We start from the raw sequence: 23,051 nt of genomic DNA, 5'->3' as shown, positions 1-23,051 counted from the left end.
GGGCTGATGGCTCAGAGCCTGGAGCCTGCTTCCGATTCTGTGTCTCCCTCTCTCTCTGCCCCTCCCCCATTCATGCTCTGTCTCTGTCTCAAAAATAAATAAACATTAAAAAAAAATGAAATAAACACTGTTTTAATTATTGAGGCTTTGTAATATGTTTTATATTTGGTAGCACTAGTCTGCTAGTCTGGTACCCTTCTATCTCAGTTTTCTTGCCATTAAAAAGTTTAAAAAGCCTAATTAAAAAAGAAAAAAAAAACCTGTATGTTGGAATTACCATTTTATAAAATTTATCCTATAAAAAATATCGAATACAGACAAAATTGAAAAAGCATAATTAACTCTCATGTACTTATTATCTGTCTTCAACAAATGTCAATGTTTTTGGATTACACATTTTAAATTAATTTTGGGAAAACTGATATCTTTATGGCACTTGTTCTCTTGTTCTCTCCTTCCAAGAATATGGTCTATCTTTCCACTTATTTATCTTCTTTCTGTCCTTTAGTAGTAATGCTGTTTGCATATAAATTTTGCTTATTTCTAATTATGTTATTTTGTAACTCAATAATGTACTAAATTTTTATTGTTATCATTTTTCAGTTGATTCACTTGAGGTGCCTACTTTGAATCACAGAATCTACAAATAATATTAGTTTTATCTCCCTTTTTATTTATCTTCTATGTTCTTTCTCTTTTCTAATAGCACCGACTAGTACCTCTGATAAAATACTAAGTAATGGTATAATATTAAGTAAATGGTATAATAGTGGCCATCCAAATCTTGTTTTGACTATAGGGCAAATGTTTTTAGTATCTCCCCATTAAACATGATGCAGGCTTTCAGTTGAAACAATCTACTTTATCATGTAAGCTAGGGTCCAACTATTCTTATTTTCTCATAGAAAAGACAAGAACGTAAATTGTATTTTGTCAAAAACCTTTTTAGTATCTATGAATATGGGCATGATTTTATGCCTTAGCTCTAAGCTTTATTCATATGATTGATTAGATAATATTTTGTTCCAGTTCCTGTTGTCTGGTATCAATACCGTGACTGCTACTTTCATTTTGGAGGGATTTGCTCACTGAGTATCTTTTTTCATCCTTTTAACTTTTCCAAATGATCTTGTTTTAAGTGTGACTCTATAAAGCATACAGAATTAGGTTTGTTTTTTTTTTTTTTTTTGGTGATCCAATCTGAAGTTTTTTTTCTTTGAATAGGTCAGTTTAACCCTAATTTACATTTATTAATAGGACATTTTTTGTTGTTGTTGTTCATACTCCACCATTTTATGTTATCTTTTCTGTATCTTTAGTTTTTGTTTTGTTTTGTTTTGTTTTTAAGTAGTTGACTACATGGTCTTTTTGACTTCTTCCTAAGTATTAGTTCTTCTATTTAAGAACTTCTGTGTTTTTGTTTTAGTACTAGCTAACTTTGTAATTACATTATAAAATACATTTTGTTGTCTATTTTCAACACTATTTAATCTCCTATCATGAGTAATCATAAAATTAGTATATTTCTTTATTCCTCCCCTTCCTTGTTTTCCATTATAATTTTTTTTAATTAAAAGAGAGATGTATTGATAATACTAACAGCAAATACAGAGGTGGGCACAGAGTTAGTACACAGCTTTAATACGTTTTTTTTGAAAAGTTAGCAATCAAAACATGTCATAATTCATTTGACCTGAAGGTGGGAAATGCCACTTCACTTTTTTCTTTTTAAACATCACTTTTATTAAGGTATAATTCACATGCAGTAATAAAACTCACTCTTTTTTGGCCTTTTTGGTGTATAGTTCTACGTGATTTGATAAATACAGTCACCACCACAATCAAGATATAGACAGAATCTATGGTCACAAACCTCAATGGTAAATTTTAATCAATAGTATTATTTTAACATTAACTTTGTAGTGCTAAATGTGCTTATAATTCTATTACTTGATTTGTCAGCTTTAAATGAGATTCAATGAATTCCTATCAAAGATAAAGCAACTCAAGTATATACACTTCCTCCCACCTGCCTTCTGCATTCTCTTTCCAATTTTTGTAAGATGCAGCATTTGACATTGTTAGAGTATAAAATATTTACATTCTTTGTAGTTATCCTAAAACACACATTTGTTTTTGTCTTAATTCTAATTGTAAAAATATGCATTGGTCACAGCAAATCATTTTCTCCCCCCACCCAAGTTTTTATTTAAATTCTAGCTAGTTAACATACAATGCAATATTAGTTTCAGGTATAGAATTTGGTGATTCACCACTTATATAAAACACCTGGTGCTCATCACAAATGTCCTCCTTAATACCCATTACCTATTTACTGTATCTTCCTTCCCTCTGATAATAAATCATCTTTTTAAGTTTTCCTCTTCATCTATAAGTTGGTTGAATGTAAAACACTACAATTTCTGACATACAACTCGTGCTTACCAAATCTTAGCTAAAAACAGAAGTAGTCTTTAGTAAACCCATTTTCATTAACTTTATAAAACTATTTTTATTAATAGCAATAGCAGTAAATGAATACCTCCAAAGTACTACAGAATTTGCTTGTCAATGGCAATAACAGGGAGAATAAATACTCACTACTGGCTGACTGTGTTTTCTACTCCATACCATTATATATATAGTGAGACATACACTGAACCTAAAGTCATGTAAAAATAAACCGTGGTTCCTTTATGCTTATATGAAATTTTAATATTTTCCCTCTCTCATAATTCAATAACTCTTTCCAAAGTCTTTGCACTACTAATTGCTTAGTAAATCTTTCCTTCAGAAAAACGTAAAGAAAACTTTCCTTGCAACAGAAGAACAAGCACAATACAGGACTGGTGATATTCAGGAAGGCACACTCAAACACAAAACACGCTAAATAGGCTACCTCATGTTACTCATTTCTGACTTTTCCTTCTTTTCTCTTAATTCTGTTAACAAGCAACATTCACTAGCACTGCCTAGGCAGTTGAATGCTGATCTGTCTTCAATATGCCTCCAGATTACCTCAATGTTAATATTAGCTATATAAAAATACAAAAAGAACTAGAGTTAGGAGCCTTCACTTCATTCCTGATGGTGGGAAATACTCTGCTATTGTTTCCTCAACTATAACCTCATTATATTCATGCTGTAAGTTCTTAATGAATTTCACCAAGAAGTCAATTTAAATGTATTAAATTGCTGTCAGTCCTTCAGCAAGATCAATGAATACCATTCAGGGAGGTATGGAAACTGAATCTTCCCTAGAACATCAAAACGAGAATCAGATTTAATAAAGTGCATTTTAACAGGGAAATAAAAAGGGATGCTGAAAAGAACATGAATATTGGAATTGACAGATCGCGATTTAAAAAAAAAAAAGTCAAGGCTTGGCCACTTAGTATGTATCCTCTAGGACACCTTTGGCTGTTGTGAGGATTACATGTGTAATAATATAAAAAAAAGTATAGTATTTGGCAGCTGGTAGACAATCCACAAATGGCAGATAATATTAGTTTCAGTCATTAGGTATAACAGTCATTTTTAAAAAAGCCACTGAAATTATAGAATATATCAGATATAGCTAATTTTTGTAGGGTAAAGTATATCTAAAAATTCTAGCCAGATTCATGGCAGAGATCAGGAACACATCTTGAAATGCTTGCAGAAAATATAGTGATAAAATAAATGAGAGCATTTTGAAAAAGAAAGGCAATCCATTTAAAAGCTATTATAAAAGAATTCTATTGTGCTGGAGAATTTTCTGTGCTTTATGTTTTGGTCTCACTGATTTTTACTGTATCATAATCGCCAAAGTGATTTCATAGAATATGGATGGGCAGGAGGCATAAGTATGATTAAGTGCTTTATGTCACTAGTTCAAAATGTCTCATTTTCATCTACTTTTATATAACAATTTTATCAACTGTACTCTGACTGTGGAAACCATTTGATGATATTGACACTTTGGAGAAAGTGAAGGTGCAGGGAGAGGTGAATAAAGGGAGACAGATGCTATTCAATTCAGTTTTAATGATTTGATTCAATAAACTTACATGATGCTCCATCTACGTTCCAGGAGCTGTGGAGCTCGTTGAAGAATCAAATATGAACAAAACATAATCCCTGCTCTGAAAGGGACTGTTTGTATATAACTGTTCATAGCAGAAGGCTTATAAAAACACAATTTCACTTTGTGTATACAGAATTAATATAAGAAAGCTTTCCAAATTTATTGGGATCCAATAAAAATACTGATAAAAAATCTAATATATACAGTATAAAAATACTGTTTGGATATGCTACACTTTAAAAACTTAGAAACCAGTCGGTTTTTAAATGTTCTCATTAAAACACAGAGATGACAGGTTTATATATTTAGTGAAGTCATGGAAAATTTGCCAGTAAAGTGTGTAATTTCCAACCTAGTATGAAATACTCTATTGGAAAAAAAACAACAACTAAATGTCATAAGGATTAAGAATCAAAAGGAGTTTGTTAGATTTTGATTTCAATTATCAAATAGCTTCTAAGTCTAGTCCTTAGTATTTTTTGAAAAAGCATTCTTGAGAATACCATTAACTTAGAGTCCTGCATATCTTCTATAATGTTCTACTATCAACAGTAAACGACTGTCTTCAAGCTTCAGCTAATTGAAACATCTTTCATTTCTATTGGGAACTTTCTCCGTCATGCATAGTTTATCTGAAATCCAAAGGCTCACTTGGTTCTGCCAGACTAAAATTACATTATTAAAACTAGAATTTTATACTCACCCGATCCTCCTTTTGCCAAGTATTTGTTCTTTGCATAAAGGACAGAATCTAACATAGACTCAAAAAGAAGAAAATAGCCCTGCATAAAAAACATGAAAAACAAAAAAGGATTTTAGAAATGCACAATCAATATCTTCATATGTAGAACATTTTAAATATCTGGGCTACTCTTTTTATAAAAGGCATGTTTTTTTGTCTCTGCCATATACTTTTCTGCAAAGTTTGAAATTACTTTTTGCATTAAATTCTCCAAGTAATTATAACGTGGACACAGAAAGTTTATTATGGTTGAATGTACTGAACCTTCTTTCTCTGTGCTTCCACTTTCTAGACTATTTATTTCTTCCTCATTAAAAGGAAAGTCTGAGACAGAAATTGTTAAAATACCCTCTAACTCCCCTTGGAGTATTGCAATATTAATAATCTAGACAGTGATTCTCAACTAAATTTTGTCCCCGTCTCCCCCCCCCCACCCCCCCTGCAGGACATCTGGCAACGTCTAGTGCCATTTTTGATTGTCACAACTTGGCGGGGTCGGGGGAAGGTAGGATGCTACTGGCATCTAATAGGTAAAGCCAAGAGATGCTGACAAACAGGCTACAACATGCACAGGAAGACCTCACAACACACTGTCCAACCCCAAAAGTCGATAGGGCTAAGGTTAAGAAATCCTAGTCTAAAACACCATTTTCCAAAGAGCTTCCTGTCCAGTGACTTTCTCTTTTGTTTAAAAAAAAAAAAAAAAAAAAAAAAAAGGAAGGGAGGGAATCTTTAAGAAACACAGATGCTTCAATAGTTCTGGAAACTGTTAAAGAAATTTGTTGAACATACCTTAACCATGTGTTACCCACTTTTTGACTACAAACCTCTTTTTTTTTCACATATTACACCTATCAACACCTTGCACAACTAGTGTTGTTCTATGTTCATGGACTACAGCTCTGGAGTACTCCAGATTTTAGAGACCAGTAATGCCTCTGCTATGAAAGGACAATTTCAGTACAGGTGAAAAGAAAATTTACCACTACTGGTATCATGAGTGAAGGGCAGATGTCAGCTTGAGTCAGTCCTTCTCCTTCTAGAGGCCACCGCCCCCCCCCCCCACTACCCCGGGGCAGCAGGGACAGTCAAGGGCTCAGCACAGTGCTTAGCACATAAAACACTTTATTACTGCTTAGAGTGAAACAACATGAATTCTGCCCTAATGACAGCATTCTAAATCAAAACTGCTCTTACTTCATTTGTTCTGTGCACAAATAACTGACAGGATAAATACAATATTCTTTAACCACGTGAGCAAAGACTTTTTAAAGGGGTCTCGAGAACAAGAAAAACCTGCACACCTGGGATGGATAATCTTCACAAAAGATTAATAAACAGCACATTTAAACCTATAGAAAATATAGCTCTCAAGCCTGAATCACTTAAAACAACCTAATTAAACTGACACCAGCAACTCTACATTGATGTTTACCCACTCCCAGCAACACACCAATTCACTGAGAAGAAAATGCTTGCCTACAAAAAAAAGACTAAGCAACAAAGCTCTTTTATTAATGTGTTAACGTTAGGAAAATTAAGGACTTGGTGAAAACTGTTCTTCTGGCTAGAGTATTTCAGTAATACGTCTGACTGTTACAAGTTAGTTCCCTATTAATATCATCTGTGTACTCAAAGAACAGGGAACTTTTGGAAGTCAACTAAGAAATCTTTATCAATCTAACATAATTCATGCAGATCAATGCACACAAATGCTTATAAATAAGCACTCAACTGTTGATTAAAGCAAATTATAATTTATGCCAAGGAATTATTAAAAAAGAAGTCTTCTATTTACCTCATGGGAAAAAGATCAGCTGGTAAAACATGTTAATAGGTTAGGTGAAAAATTGTCCGTATTTGTAAGATTATTGCATATTAAAACATTAAAATAAATAAAATAAATTCACATATTGGCAAAAATTATTCATTATAGTCTAGTCTTTTTTGGAAGGGGGCAAAAAAAATTAGTTTGTCATTGATTTGGCAGTGTGTCAAACTGTTTCTAGTATTTACTCTCGAACTGGTTGGCAAAATCTAAGCACTTTACTTCCCTATGTCCAAACTCTGTCTTAATTCCATGTACTACAAACAAACCAAAAGTCTTCTCCATCAGTAACTGAAAGTAGCTCCTTCTAACAACATGCTTATTTACTGCATTTATGACAAAGTTATTATTAGCCATCCACCAGAGATTAAATTGCAGCATATTTTATACTGGTGCTGCAGTCAATACCAATAGTGTAGTGGCAAAGAGGGTACACCTCAGGATTTAAATCCCAGAGAAATTCTTTTCTCCATGTGACCTTGGACAAGTTAAATTAACATCATTGTGCCTCAGTTTCTTCATCTGTAAAGTGACAACTATGGTATTCTACTTTATATTGGCTCCTGTGGGGATTAAATATGTTAATACATGTAAAAGGTTGGAAAAATAAATCTTATTTATTTAGCTAAAAAATTAAGAGCTATTTAAGAATATATTTGTAAAGGCTAATCAATTTTTTTAAATTATGGGTTTTTTAAAATTTATTTTTGAGCCAGACAGAGAGAGCGTGTGCGCGCAGGGGAGGGGCAGAAAGAGAGGGAGGCAGAGAATTCCAAGCAGGTTCCGTGCTGTCAGTGCAGAGCCCGTGTGGCTTGACCTCACAAACTATGAGATCATGACCTGAACTAAAACCAAGAGTCGGACACACAACAGACTGAGACACCCAGCGCCCCTAAAATTATGTTTAATAAATTAGAGAATAAAGGCTTATCAGTCTGTTCAGAATCATATGTTTATTCAATGGTCCTATATTACTATCCATGAGTCAGAACTGAAATTCCTGTCTTTGCTTTTTCAGGGATCTATGAATCATTTCAGAGATCTTGTATCATTTCTTTTCTCAGACCAGGCTAGACTATGCATATCTGTGCACATACAAAAAAAAAAAAATAAAATAAAACGCTCAAAATTTCTATACAATTAAGAAACAGAATTTTAAAACCCAATAAAAATAATTTGGCCACATTCACCAAATTAGTGCCATGGAATTCCTACTTTAAGATTCTTCTCACAAAGATAATCACAGGGATTTTTTTCCCCTAGGCAAAAACAAAAACAAAAACAAAACAGTTTTATTTAATACTTCAAACTTTGGTATTTATACTTATGACTCTCCCATATGTCTTCTTCTATTGAAAATAACAAACATTAGGGGCGCCCGGGTGGCTTAGTCAGTTAAGTATCCAACTCTTGATTCCGGCTCAGGTCATGATCTCACAGTTCATGAGATTGAGCCTGAGTTGGACTCTGCACTGACAGCACAGAGCCTGCTTGGGATTCCCTCTCTGCTTCCCCTCCCCCTGCTTCTGTCTCTCAAAATAAATAAACATTAAAAAATAATAATAATATGGGGTGCCTGGGTGGCTCAGTTGGTTAACTGTTTGACTTCGGCTGGGTTTTAGCCCTGTGTCAGGCTCTGTGCTGACAGCTCAGAGCCTGGAGCCTGCTTTGGGTTCTTTGTCTCCCTCTCTCCCTCCCCCTCCCCTGCTTGTGCTCTGTCTCTGTCTCTCTCTCTCAAAAATAAATAAACAGTAAAAAAATAAATAAATAAAATAACAAACATCAATAAGCATTTTTCCACATACCCTGTAATGATTACCTTAGCTAAGCTTAAAATTCTGATCAAACAGTAAGAGATAGTTTCAAAAGTTCTAACTATTCAAATAACCTAATTTTCACATTATAGAAATCAGCACTAGACAGGTTAAATGATTTAAGTCAAATGATCAGATGAATAATACCATTCAAATTTTAGCTCCCCTTATAAAACACTGGCTTTAAGATTCAATTCCTACTGTTGCTAAACTCAAGCGCAAACAAACAAAAGAAAGAAGACAATCATTCTTGGCAGTAAAAATATCCTTTTTTAAAAGCCATGCTTTTCCTTCCCATTTTTTCAGACAGTCATCATTATTAGGTCCGAGAATTTCTGAAAGTAGATGATGAAACACTTTTGTTGATACAGGTAAAGGATTTAGCACAGTGTTTGGCAAAGGGTTAACACATAAAACCTATAAAAGGATGTATCACATGATTCTTTAGTTTGGCAGAAGGCACTATGTGGAGTCAGCTACCATGTGGTAGAACTGGGCTAAAATGGCTAGAAGCAGAAGGCTAAACCAAGTCTTTCTTCTTTCATTGTTCCCATTTTTATCTTTTTCTCTCTTCATTGGTATACAATTAAAAATGGTATTCTGAATCTATTTCTGATATGTTTTTCACTTCAGCATCAAGGTATTGCTTATGTAAGTATATGATGAGGCTTCTATTCTGTCTAAATAGCTTATAAACCTTAAGTTAAAGAACAGCTGAACTAGTAAATTAACAGAAAAGTATTCCTTCGAACCAACAATAGATTATACATTTCTTCATATTTAACGTACCTCCTAAATATGCTACTCAATGGAGACTGGCCATTTTACTGGCCATTCATTTCACTTAGTAGTCAGATTTCTGCTCAAGTATTACCTCCTCAGAAAGGTTTTTCCTGATATCTCCACGTAAAATATCATCTTTTTCCTCCTCTGAGCTCTATCTCTTTACCCTACTTGGTATTTCATTGTGGCACTCATGAATTAAAATGTTGTGTATTTTTGTGTTTAACTTCTGACTAAAATTAAAATGTAAGCTCCAAGAGGTGCAAGAACTCTATCTATCTATCTATCTATCTATCTATCTATCTATCTATCTATCTATCTATCTATATTTCTATCTATCTAGATATCTGTTTTATTTTTGAGAGAGAGAAATCGAGAGTGAGCGGGTCAGGGAGAGAGAAGGAGGCACAGAATCTGAAGCAGGCTCCAGGCTCCAGCTGTCAGCATAGAGCCCAATGCAGGGCTCGAACCCATGAACTGTGAGAACATGACCTGAGCCGAAGTCGGACGCTTAACCAACTGAGCCACCCAGGCGCCTCTATCTATATTGTTTGAAGTTATATTACTAAGGCTACAAATGTGGCTGGTAGACAGAAGTAACTCAGTAAGGAATTTCTGAATGAATAAAAGAATCAGAGTTACTAATATCATACATCATTATATTTGTTAAAATGAAACTATCTGCTTTTTGCTATTTTTCTGGTGCAAAATAAAACTGGTTATTTTAAAATGCTGTTTTGCTTTCAAATTAAATTTCTCAAATAGTAATAGTAGTGATAGTTATTAGTGATTAGTATTGTATTAAGTATCTTTATAAGGATTAACTTATTTAATTCTTCCCTAAAGCACATTTTATTGTTATTTCCATTTAACTGATAAGGCTTACAATGTTGAGTAACTTAAAAAAAAAAGTTAATAGTTACAGAAACATCTGAATGAGCCAGAATTTGAACCTTGGTCTAACTGCAGAGTATGTTCTGTATAACTATTCTATGTTGCTTCTTAAATTGATTTACCTAATTGAAAATAAGATTTAGTATTTACAAGGACTCAAGTGTTTTGAAATGAAAAATTTCCCATAGAGCATATTAAACAAGATTAGAATTTATAATAGATATATGATTTATAATATTTCAAAGTGATAATTGGTTGGCAACTGGCTCTTAGCCACTGTCCATTATGAAAATTATGTGTGGAAAATCAATGCAAACATTAGAATATATGTAGAACCAATACATGATGTCTATGAGAAAAATACATTTAGCTTAAAATATTAGCAGATGAAAAGATTCATATATGTATTGCTAACTGTTGACTTTTCCCTCAACTTTCCACTTTGCTAAACTTCATTCTACTATAGGCTCCCTATGTGATAGAATAGCCTTTAATTTCCTGGGAACTGTCCTTGGTTCTGAACCAAGTCATTTATTACTGATATCAGAAGGCGCTGCTCCAAATGCCCGGCTCATCTGCAGTGTAATTCAGACTGTAATTTCACAGGCTGCTGCCTCACCTGTAGGGGTGCCATCTGGAAGAGAATTATACCCAATATTTTCTCCCATGATGCTCATGGGGCACTCTTCTTTCCAAACTGACATTTACTTTTTAAAATTAAAATTTGCATTTACACTTCAAAAATTAATTACTACAAAAGGAACACACAGGATTAAATCTGGGACTAAGATATTAACACTGTTCATTGAAATGGGAATCTTATTTTTAAAGTGCTTGCTCATATCTTGGATAAATTAATGGTAAAAGAAACGTGATACCTTCAGTCTAAGGTCTTCTCTAATTTTTTTTTTTCATGCAAATAACTGAATTACAGATATACTCCTAGGCAGAATTAACTTATTAAAAAAAACAGAGGCAGGAGAGATCACAAATAAAATGAAGAGTTAATCTAGGAAGTCAAGTGACAAATACTCAATAATTGAATTTATCTAAACATAAAAGTACAAGATTACTTCTAACAAATAAGTATGGCTATCAAATCTAAACCCCAATTTTTAGTATATTTCTGAAGCATAATAAATATTTATGACATCTTTTTCCAATACTACTCTCAATTCTATTAAGTTTACTGTAGACAGAGTTGTTATCCAATGGTACTGGGACTATTAGTTTGTTGTTAATTGAAAACAGTACTTTTAAGAAAAAAAATACAAATACACATATAGTTTTGTTTACTAATACTCTTTGAGGGTGAATCTATGAATTAGAATCTTCACAATCTTCCTTACATAAACCATATTCGTAATGGATTGTAAGTAATCTCCAGTTTTGGCTATTTTAAAATAGAAAAAATAATCTAAGGGTACTTGGCAAGTGGAGAATCTCTGAATACAGTGACTCCCACCTTTCTGCTTCTAGTCTTTCACAACTGATTTGTTACTACTTTATTCAACAGGAATATTTTTTAAAATCTTGTTCAAAAGCTTATATTAACTGATATAGTTAATGTTAACTGATATTACATAAAGAGGCAGGGAAACAAACACAATAAGCTCTTGGTAAACATGTAATACAACTAATAGGAGCAAAACAAGAGCAGCACAATAAAAGGTAATTTATCAGCTTTAAGTGTTCAGTTAGGCATGGAATTTAGCACCTTATACAAAAAAAGAATTCAGAACATCATTAATTTGATGAACTAAACACAGGCTGGTAAAGAAGTGTCTATTGTATATTCATGTGACAAAATGTATTCTTAATGATGCCACCTTTTAAGGAAAATTTTCTCTTATGTCCCATACTAGGTCAGGTGGGCTTTATAATATAATGTCGTTTAGAGATTGAGTTATTATCAATACATAGAAATGAGAACTTTAAAGCAAGGGTTCTCAACCTTGGCACCGTTGACAGATTTTGGGCCAGATAATACTTTATTGTAGATGCAAGCCTGTCCATTGTATGACGTTTAGGAGTACCCCTGGCTCCTACCTACCAAAACCACCGGCACTCCCCTCCTGTCTCTCTCCCTCCCAAACCTCCCATTGTAAAAACTTAAGATGTTTCCAGACATTTCTCATTGCCAAAATATCCCCAGGTGGGTAAAACTGGACACCCCTCACCACTGAGAACCACTGCTCTAGAAATATCAAAAAAAGTAATTAGATAAGTATTTTCTCCTAATCTACAGTGCTCTCTGCTAAAAATGTGCCAAACTTAAGTTTTTACAAGATATGATGTAACTTCTATTTATTTCACTGTCACATTCATAATAGTCTTACACACTGAATACCTGAACTGTGAAGTTTTTTCAATGATTCCCCAGTCTATCCCTTGACTCTTTTAATTTAAAATGTGCTAATGCTAATGAACTTATCACAAATGTGATAATGAAATTATATGAGATTTAAAAATTATGTATAAAATCATTTTGGGTAAGGTACTTTCCTTACTGACAGCTCTAAAATCACTGAGAGAGATATTATGCTTACACACTTGGCAAATGCAAGGTAGCTGTTGATATTAAGCAACAAGAATATCTGTATCCTTTACATTAAGTTACTATAGAATGGGTAGGAAAAATAATGTTTGCACATGTATGCGCACATGAGCGCACACACACACAGATATCTTCTCGATGTTTTATGTGTCTAGCTAAGAAATTTCTTAAAGCAGAATTTCTGGATTAAAGGGCAGGCACATTTAGGTTCTGATCTGTATCAGGGTGCCTGGGTGGCTCAGTTGGTTAAATATTTGACTCCAGCTCAGGTCATGATCTCACTTCAAACTCTGCGTCGGGCTCTCTGCTGTCAGCTCAGAGCCCACTTCAGATCCTCTGTCTCCTTCTCTCTCTACCCCTCCCCCACTCTCTCTTTCTTTCTCTCAAAAATAAACGTTAAAAAAAAAAAAAAAAGATTTTGATCCGTATCATCAAGCTGCCTCCAGAAAGACTGACAATTTTTATCCTCACAACTGTGTAACTGAATTAAAGACTTATATGTGGATAAAAAAGAGATAAAATTTGTAGACAATATTTTCATATTCTGGAGTGGGGTGGGGGAGAGAACTAACTATAAAGAAAAAGACCAGTAAGTTTGACTAGATTAAAATTCAGAACCTGTGTTCATCAAAAAACATAAAAAGAATTAAAAGGCAAATCCGAGTTTGAAAAGATATCAAACACACACACACACACACACACACACACACACACACACACACACACAACCCCTTTACCTGCTACAAAGAAAACGAATCATTAAGAAAAACACAGGCAATTCAAAGGAAAATGGACAAAAGAATTATACACAATTTCTTCACAAAATAGGAAGTCCAAATAGTCAATAATCATACGTAGAGATGGTACATATGGTAATGATGAGCTTCATTAGTAATTCAAACACAGTGAGAAACTACTACTGATAACAGAGCGGCAAGAATTATGAAGCCATACAATGTTCAGTGTTGACAGGTATATGGAGTAATAAAGAAAAATTTTACTACTTTGGAAAAGTTTGGCATTATCTAATAATGCAGAAGAGCAGTGCACCCTGTTATCTAGCAATTCTACTTAAAAAAATTTTTTTTTAAAGTTTATTAATTTTTGAGAGGCAGAGACAGAGCACAAGTGGGGAGGGGTAGAAAGAGAAGGAGACAGAGAATTGGAAGCAGGCTCCAGGCACTGAGCTGTCAGCACAGACCCTGACATGGAGCTCGAACCCACGAACCGTGAGATCATGACCTGAGCCAAAGTCGGACGTTTAACCAACTGAGCCACCCAGGTGCCCCTAGCAATTCTACTTCTAAAAATACTTCTAAAAAAGCACACTCGACTGTTATATCATACATGTACAAGTATACTATAACATTATTATTCGTCATTGTAAAAGAAATGGAAATGATCCAGTACCCACCAACTTCAGAATAATAAACACACTGTTGTATATTCACACAGGAGAATATATAGAAATGAAAATGAACAAATTATGCATACTGGCAATATTGATGAAAGTGGAAAAAATGTAAAGAAAAGCAAGGAAATGATCACCATAGAGGTCAGGTGAGTGGTAACCTCTCTGGGGTAGGAAAGAAGTTGTAACACATATAATTAAAAGATAAAAAGATACTGAAAAGACATTTGAAAAAATATATAAGAAAGACATTTGAAGATGAAATTAGAATATAAAGATATCTAAAGAAAGGTGAAAAGATACTTGGCAGCTGCTTTCTATATTTGGATCTGACTGGTGATTATACAGGTGTTCATTACATAACTATTTCTTACACTGTAAGCTTAGCAAATCTTCTGTGTATGTTATATTTCACAACTTATTAAAAGAAAGATTTACATGCCTAGTTATATAACATGCAATAGTCTGGGAGAAAGCAAAAGGAACACATACTCAAATCTGTTTATAAATGCTTAGAACACATCTGGAATAGTACACAATTAATTAGAAAAATGCTAAAGTAAATTAAAGGACCAAGAATATTATCAGGGACAAAGAACAATACTTCATAATTATAAAGAAGCCAAACCTTATCAACAATACATAACAATTCTAATGTAAATGTACCCCAAAACCACATAAAAATATCTGAAGCAAAAACTGACAGAAGTGAAAAGAGAAACAACTCCTGAAGTACAGGTAAAAACTGTATTATTCTTTTAATAGTTAACAGAACAAGTAGACTTAAAATAGTAAGCATTTAAAAGACGTGAATCATACTATCAACCAACTTGATCCAATTGACAATTATGTAACAGTCCATTCAATGACAGCAGAATCCACATTCACTCAAATTAATGTGGAACATTCAACAAAATAGACCATATTCTGGGCCATAAAGCAAGTCTGAACAAATTTAATGGAATGACAAAATACACAGTATGTCCTTTGATATCAACCAAATTAAATCATAAACCAGTAAAAGAAAGATACCTAAAAAAAACTGCCAAACACTTAGAAATTACACAACATACTTCGAAATAATTCATTGATCAAAGCAGAGATCCCGGGGTAATATTTTGAGTTGAATAAAAAAAATCATGGGATAAAGCTACAACGGTCATAATGGGAAATTTATTTAAGAGATGAAAAAAGCAAAGTGTAGAACAATATGCAAAATATGCTTACCCTACCCTAAATTTAAGGGTGGGGTTTGTCAGGTATTTTGTTCACTGTTTTATCCTAGCTAGAACAGTGCCGGGCACCTAGAAGCCACACAATATTTGTTCACGGAATGAGTGTGCCAAGGAGTATAAATACCCATTTTATAACTTATTATGTCTCAGGAAGGATACACTAGAAACTGGTAACAAATTTTGTTGGGGGATTCTGTGTAGGTCCTGAGTGGTAAAGACAAGATGAAATTTGGAACTTCTATGTATTATTAGTCAAAAAGCAATAATAAAATTTTACATGTATATAACAAATAATTTGTCAGAGCAGCTATTTCATTATTTTACTTGATCACTATTTTCCATACAAGAGGAATAATTCTAGTAGCTACCATTTATTTAAAAATTTTTTTTAATGTTTATTTTTGAGAGAGAGATAGAGAGAGAGAGACAGAGCATAAGCAGGGAAGGGGCAGAGACAGACAGAGACACAGAATCTGAAGCAGGCTCCAGGCTTGAGCTGCCAGCACAGAGCCTGATGCTGGGGCTCGAACCCACGAGCCATGAGATCATGACCTGAGTCGAAGTCGGACGCTTAACCAACTGAGCCACCCAGGCTCCCCACTACCATTTATTCATTTATTTTTTAATTTAATTTTTTATTTTTTAAAATTTACATCCAAATTAGTTAGCATATAGAGCAACAATGATTTCAGGAGTAGATTCCTTAGTGCCCCTTATCTATTTAGCCCATCCCCCCTCCCACAACCCCTCCAGTAACCCTCACTTTGTTCTCCATATTTATGAGTCTCTTCTGTTTTGTCCCCCTCCCTGTTTTTTTTTTGTTTCCCTTCCCTTATGTTCATCTGTTTTGTCTCTTAATGTCCTCATATGAGTGAAGTCATATGATTTTCATCTTTCTCTGACTAATTTCACTTAGCATAATACCCTCCAGTTCCATCCACGTAGTTGCAAATGGCCAAGATTTCATTCTTTTTGATTGCCGAGTAATACTCCATTGTGTGTGTGTGTGTGTGTGTGTGTGTGTGTGTGTGTGTGTGTGTATACACACCACTTCTTCTTTATCCATTCATCCTTTGATGGACATTTGGGCTCTTTCCATACTTTGGCTATTGTTGACAGTGCTGCTATAAACATGGGGGTGCATGTGTTCCTTCGAAACAGTACACGTGTATCCCGTGGATAAATGCCTAGTAGTGCAGTTGTTGGGTCATAGGGTGTTCTGTTTTTAGTTTTCTGAGGAACCTCCATACCGCTTTCCAGAGCGGTTGCACCAGCTTGCATTCCCATCCCCACTACCATTTATTAAGCAACTATTATGTGCTTGCTACTCCCCTGCAGGATTACTTCCTGCCTCTTCTCATACCTCACAACATATAGTTGTAATAATTCTTTATGCATTCTCTTCTAAAGTTTGAAAAACTTTTTATCAGTTTAAAAGTCTTTCTCCCACTAGATGGCACTCTCATTTAATGAACAAAAGACTGAGAGTTAAATTGGTTCTTTTCTTCAAATTGCAGCAAATGGTCCAATAAGCAAGTATATCAAAAGCAAAACTGAATCATCTCAAGATCTTTCCATATGCACACGTGGGTCTCCCCCTTACTCCAGAGTTACAGAATTGGTTTCCCAGGATAAGAGTAGAATATCCATATTAATTTTTATTAAAAAAAATTATTTTAAAGTAATCTCTACACCTAACATGGGGCTTGAAATCACAACCCCGAGATCAAGAGTTGCTGTACCGACTGAGCCAGCCAGGCACCCCAATGCGTACTGATTTTTAAAAGTGTTCCTAATCCCCATGCCAGATGAAAAAAATCTTTAATTATAACTGGATAGTCAACTTTAAAAATTGCAACTAAAATATTAACTAGCATTTTTATTAAAGAAAATTACATTAAAGTGTGTGTGTGTGTGTGTATATATATATGTATGTACATACATATATATATACATATAACAATGTATAAAGTATGCTATCTTTTGCATATAAGACATAAGGGTAAAAATATAAATAGATACATAGCTACTATTTTTAAAAATAAGTTAAAAGCTTTAAAAAGATTATCTATTCACTTAGGGACAAAAGAAATGGAACCACATAATTTCCTCATAATTAAAACATAACAATTAAACTAAACAAAGGAAAAAGCAATTCCCCAAATTGGAGAAAAAGGAAATAAATAAGTCTGGTTGTATGTCAAGTTGGTTACGTTTTAACCAGTGAAAGTAATTCCTTCAAATGACTTTCAAACACAATATTTAGATTGGACATTTCTCATGAGATGTATTCTAGAACAAAATATAAAAGACCTTCAACTGCATTTAGAAGCCTTACTGTTTAGTAGTAAAGTTGGTGTAAAATTTGTGAAACCATAATAAAGCAAATAAATAATCAGAATTATCTTAAGAATCAAGATTTTCTGCATGGAAAAAATACAACTATAAAACTAAAAACTTCAAGTAAAAATTCTATAATCTTAAATTGGAAAAATCAGTATAAACTCATATTTTTTATATTAAAAAATAGCTACATCTGTCCACTAAAAGACACACACAAGCAATGACATTCCAATGACAGTTCATTAATCTGAAAATGGTAAATAAATAGAAAAGATTGAGAATTTATCCTAATTTTCCTATATAAACTATAGTTCATAACCAAATATTTGATGAGAGAATATACTTAAGGAATAATTTCAGCTAACACATGGAGAACAAATGATACATATAAAATATCAAAATTTTGCAACTTTTAATGAAATAATGAATCCAAGAAATCATTTTCATCGGCTTCTAAAACCATTAGGTAGGTTTATAATGAATAGATTAGGCTGACAACTCCAAAAGCCACTTATCAACCTTAATATAATAGAAAGAGACATTAAGAGTCCCTTGATTCAATGCAAGAGAAACAAACTACCACCACCCTCCATGAAATATTCTAGAAAAAACACACACACAACTTTAATTTGTTAATCCTCCATTTCTAGACCTCCTCGTATTTATGGTTTACAAGAAATACAAGGGATAGAAAAACATGTTAAATGACACCATGAGGACGCAATCATCAAAATCTAGAATATGGAAAACTCTACAGGACAACAGACCCAGTGTCTTCGAAAAATGGCAAGAAAAAGAAGAGGTGAACCTATAGACTACAGATTTTAGACTTGATACCAAAAGCATGACCCATAAAATACAAATGAATAAACACCGACTTCACCAAAATGAAAAATTTCTGTTCTGTGAAAGGCCTTGTTAGGGGACTGGCTACAGACTGGAAAAAATATTTGCAAACCACATATCGAATAAAAAACTCACAAAAAAGAACTATCAAACTTGGCGGTAAATCAACAATCCAATTAGAAAATGAGCAAAAAACACAAATAGATATTTTACTGAATAAAAGATGCAGAAGGCAAATATGTATATGACAAGATGTTTAACATCATTAGCCATTAGGGAAATGCAAATTAATTTTTTTTTTTTAACGTTTATTTATTTTTGAGACAGAGAGAGACAGAGCATGAACGGGGGAGGGGCAGAGAGAGAGGGAGACACAGAACCGGAAGCAGGCTCCAGGCTCTGAGCCATCGGCCCAGAGCCCGACGCGGGGCTCGAACTCATGGAACGTGAGATCGTGACCTGAGCTGAAGTCAGACGCTTAACTGACTGAGCCACCCAGGCGCCCCCGGGAAATGCAAATTAAAATCACATGAGATATCAATATACACCTATCAGAATGGCTTCAACAAAAAACAGTGACAATATACAATGTTGGCAAGAATGTAGATGGATGTTGCCACTGGAACAGTCATATTGGTGGTAAGAATATAAAATGGTACAGCCCCTCTAGAAAACAGTTTAGCAGTTTCTTATGGAATTAAATATGCAATTACCATATGACTAGCTATTGTACTCTTGAGCATATATATGAGAGAAATGAAAACGTATGTTTACACAAAATTATATACACAAATGTTCATACAGCTTTATTTGTAATAGCCCCAAACTGGATATTCTTCAAAAGTTAAGTGGTTAAAATACTATGGTATATCCATACCATGGAATACTACTCAGAAACTAGGGAGACTATTGATATGTACAATAATTTGGATGGATCTCCAGGGAATTAAGCTAAGTGAAAAAAGCCAATCCAAAAAGGTCACATCCTATATGATTCCATTTCATTCTTGAAATGACAAAACTATAGAAATTGAGAACAGATTGGTGGTTGCTAGAGGTCAAGGCTGGGGACGGGAAGAGGGAAGTGTGTATGGCCATAAAAAGATAACAGGAGGGTTCCTTGTACCAATGAAACTGTTCTGTATCTAAATGGTACCAAAATCAATATTCTGGTTGTGCTGCTTCACCATAGTTAAGATGTTATCATTGAGAGAAACTGGGTAAACAGTACAAGGCATCTCTCTGTATTATTTCTTACCACTGCATGTGATAACCTACAATTATCTCAAAATAAAAAGTTTAATCAAAAAGATTTATGAAACAAATTAATCAAATTCAACATGTATACAGAACTCAGATCCTGATTCAAACAAATCAAAAGTAAAAATATATATAAAATTCATGCAACAATCAGGGAAATGTGAACAGACTGAATATTAAGAATATTTTTAAGGGGCGCCTGGGTGGCTCAGTTAGTTAGGCATCCAACTTCAGCTCAGGTCATGATCTCATGGTTTGTGGGTTCGAGCCCTGCATCGGGCTCTGTGCTGACAGCTCAGAGCCTGGAGCTTGCTTTGGATTCTGTGTCTCCCTCTCTCTCTGCCCCTCCCCCTCTCACACTCTGTTTCTGTCTCTCAAAAATAAATAAATGTTAAAAAAAATTTTAAAGAATATTTTTATAATATGGAATTGTGGCCACATTGGTAATTTTCTTAGGTTCAGTAATATAATGAATAAAGGCATAATAAGCACACACTTTTATAAGTACTTATCAGTTAAAGATAGCAAAAAAAATATATAATAGCGCAAAGATAAATAAAACAAAAATTACAAACACTGATAATTGTTGAGGCAGGGTGATAGGTACAATTGTTCACTGAAATATTCATTCTAAATTTTTCACATTGGAAAATATCCCTAATAAAGTGTTTTTAAAAATCAAAAACAGTAAGTAACAGTGGTCTGCATATGTTTATGTCCCAGGTACAAAGCAAAAACAAATACAAATCATTTGGGGTAAAACCCAAGCATCAAAGAATTTTTCACAGATAAAATAAAAGCCTTAGGTCAATATATAGCAGAATATCAAACAGTACTAAACACTCAAATAAACAAGTTCTAAGCACCATGAATGAAGGCTAGTAGAAACAACAATCAGCAAAAGCAGATGTGCAAACTCTCTGCTACTGTTTATGATTCATGAGATTAAAAGTGGCTTGAAGATCATAACAAGCAAGCAAAATTTTAAAAGACCCTAAGAGAATTCCTACAAGTGAAAAAAAAAGATTAACTGAAATTTTGAAAACTCAATAGATGAGTTTAACTGATAATTAGAAAGAGTTTCAGAAAAAATTAGTGAATTGGTAGACTGAACTGAAGAAGTTATCTGGAATGCAACCCCAAAAGTCAAAACAATAGAAAATGCAAAGTCGTGTGAGAGGTATAGAAGATAGAGAAGTCTAATAAATGTGTGATAGCAATTCTAGAAAGATTTATTAAATAAGATACAAAAACTCAAATGATAAAAGAATTCTGACAACACATTAAATGTTAAGAATGTCTATTCATCAAATCACATCAAAAAAATAGTGCAATGACAAGCCACATGCTGCTAACAAACAAGTGACAGACAATTATCAAGACAAGCTAGGTTACCCTACATTCACAAACAATATCCAAATTATCACTTAAAACAAAAAAAGATTTATTTCTTACATCACAGGCTGACAAGAGTCATTGCTTATTATAATTACCCAGGAGTCAGGCTGACAGAAGGTTCATATTAATAAATGCTTCCACAATCACTGATATATAGAAAGGGGATGTGGCAAATTGTGTACTGGCTGTTAAACATTCTGTGTGTATACGACTTTCACTGTCCAAAGTAATTCACAGGGCCGCATCTAACTTCAAAGGAGATAGAGTAAAATTCTAATATGTGCCCAGAAACCAGGAGAGGCAGAAGACAGAAGAGCTCTAGCAAATTGGCAACTAGAATAAATAAGGAACTCTTTCAAAAAATAATAAAAAGATAAAAAGCCCCAAGAGGAAGACAGGCAAAAGAAATTGGCTGAAAATGCCAAAATGAGCCATGCACACATTGTTCTTAAACATTATTAAGTATTTGAATTATGTACTCCCTCTGAAATTCTTACATAAAATTGTACTCCAGAATTTCCCTCTGAATACAAAATGAAATGGAAAAAACTAGCAATTGAAATAGTCAAAGTATTTATTATTTTTTATCTTGGGAACATGCCTGTAATGCATTAGTTGTATCTTCATGGATATATACAAGAGGAGATCTCTCTCTCTGCAATCTCTTAGCAATTGCCTGTGATGTGCATCACATTCTCGCTTAATGCTTATTTAATAAGAAAAGTGTGTTCATTCTCTTCTAAAACACAGTAGTCACATAGAACTGAACAAGGGAAGAGGAAGTAACACCAAAACTAATATCCATAAGAAAAAAAATACAAAATGTTTGTTCTTCAGGGCTTATTGGTTCTGTAACAAGGGTTCCTTAGAGCACTTAGTCAACTTATGTGGAGGGCAAAAGTGCCAATGCCTTTGTTTTTCTAATGGTAAATTATCTCTCAAATATGATAGTACTGGTGTGTTTCTTCTTTAATAATAGCATGAAGAATAATAATTCAAGAAAAAAGTAATAGTTAGAACTGTTTTTAGAAATCACTTGAATGTGGGATTCAGCTAAATCAGTACTTACAAATACTGGCCTTGGGGCGCCTGGGTGGTTCAGTCAGTTGAGCTTCTGACTTGATTTCGGCTCAAGTAATGATCCCAGGATCGGGAGATAGAGCTCCGCACCTCAGGCTCTGCACTGAGCATTAAGCCTGCTTAGGATTCTTTCTCTCTCTCTCCCTCTGCCTCTCTCCCCCATTCACACTCACACTTTCTCTCAAATAAATAAAATGAAAAAAAGCATATATATAAAAAAGAAATATTGGCTTCAAATGCCAAATATTAGAAAAAGAAAAACTGAAAATCAATGATCTAAGCTTCCACTTTAAAACTTTTTTTTAAATGTTTTTATTTATTTTTGAGAGAGAGTGAGAGAGTGAGAGCATGGGCAAGTGGAGGAGGGGCAGAGAGAGGGAGAGAGAGAAACAGAATCCGAAGCAGGCTCCAGGCTCGGAACCGTCAGTACAGAGCCCAACGTGGGGCTCAAACTCATGAACGACAAGATCATAACCTGAGCCGAAGTTGTATGCTTAACTGACTGAGCCAACCACACGCCCTTAAGCTTCCATTTCAAGAAGCTAGAAAAAGAGCGGCAAATCAAACTTTAAGAGAAAATAAGGAAATAATAAAGATTGAAGTGGAAATCAGTACAAAAGAAAACAAATGTTGATAAAGAAAAATCAACAAAGCCACAATTTGGGTTCTTTGAAAAGAGCAGTAAGGGACAAACCCTTAGCAAAACTGATCAAGACAAATTACATGTTATTTCCTAATAACAGGGAATAGATTAAGCCTTGGGTTTGTCTCTGGTCATGGTACTTTTATTGGAT

At 34.0% G+C, this 23,051-nt stretch overlaps 1 protein-coding gene across 2 annotated transcripts in view; it reads right to left on the bottom strand.

The window, feature by feature from the left end:
* Positions 1-23,051, bottom strand: part of PRMT3 (protein arginine methyltransferase 3) — a 137,927-nt gene that overhangs the window by 57,884 nt on the left and 56,992 nt on the right. For both annotated transcript variants that reach the window (XM_042957741.1, XM_042957742.1), the window contains exon 11: positions 4,770-4,848. In XM_042957741.1, coding sequence (XP_042813675.1) covers positions 4,770-4,848 — 79 coding nt within the window. The remainder of the gene's footprint in view (positions 1-4,769; positions 4,849-23,051) is intronic.

This window comes from Panthera tigris, chromosome D1 (genome assembly GCF_018350195.1).
Source record: "Panthera tigris isolate Pti1 chromosome D1, P.tigris_Pti1_mat1.1, whole genome shotgun sequence".
In the NCBI taxonomy this organism is placed as follows: domain Eukaryota; kingdom Metazoa; phylum Chordata; class Mammalia; order Carnivora; family Felidae; genus Panthera; species Panthera tigris.
Note: the sequence above shows the minus strand (reverse complement) of the source record. Positions and strands in the feature narration are given on the sequence as shown.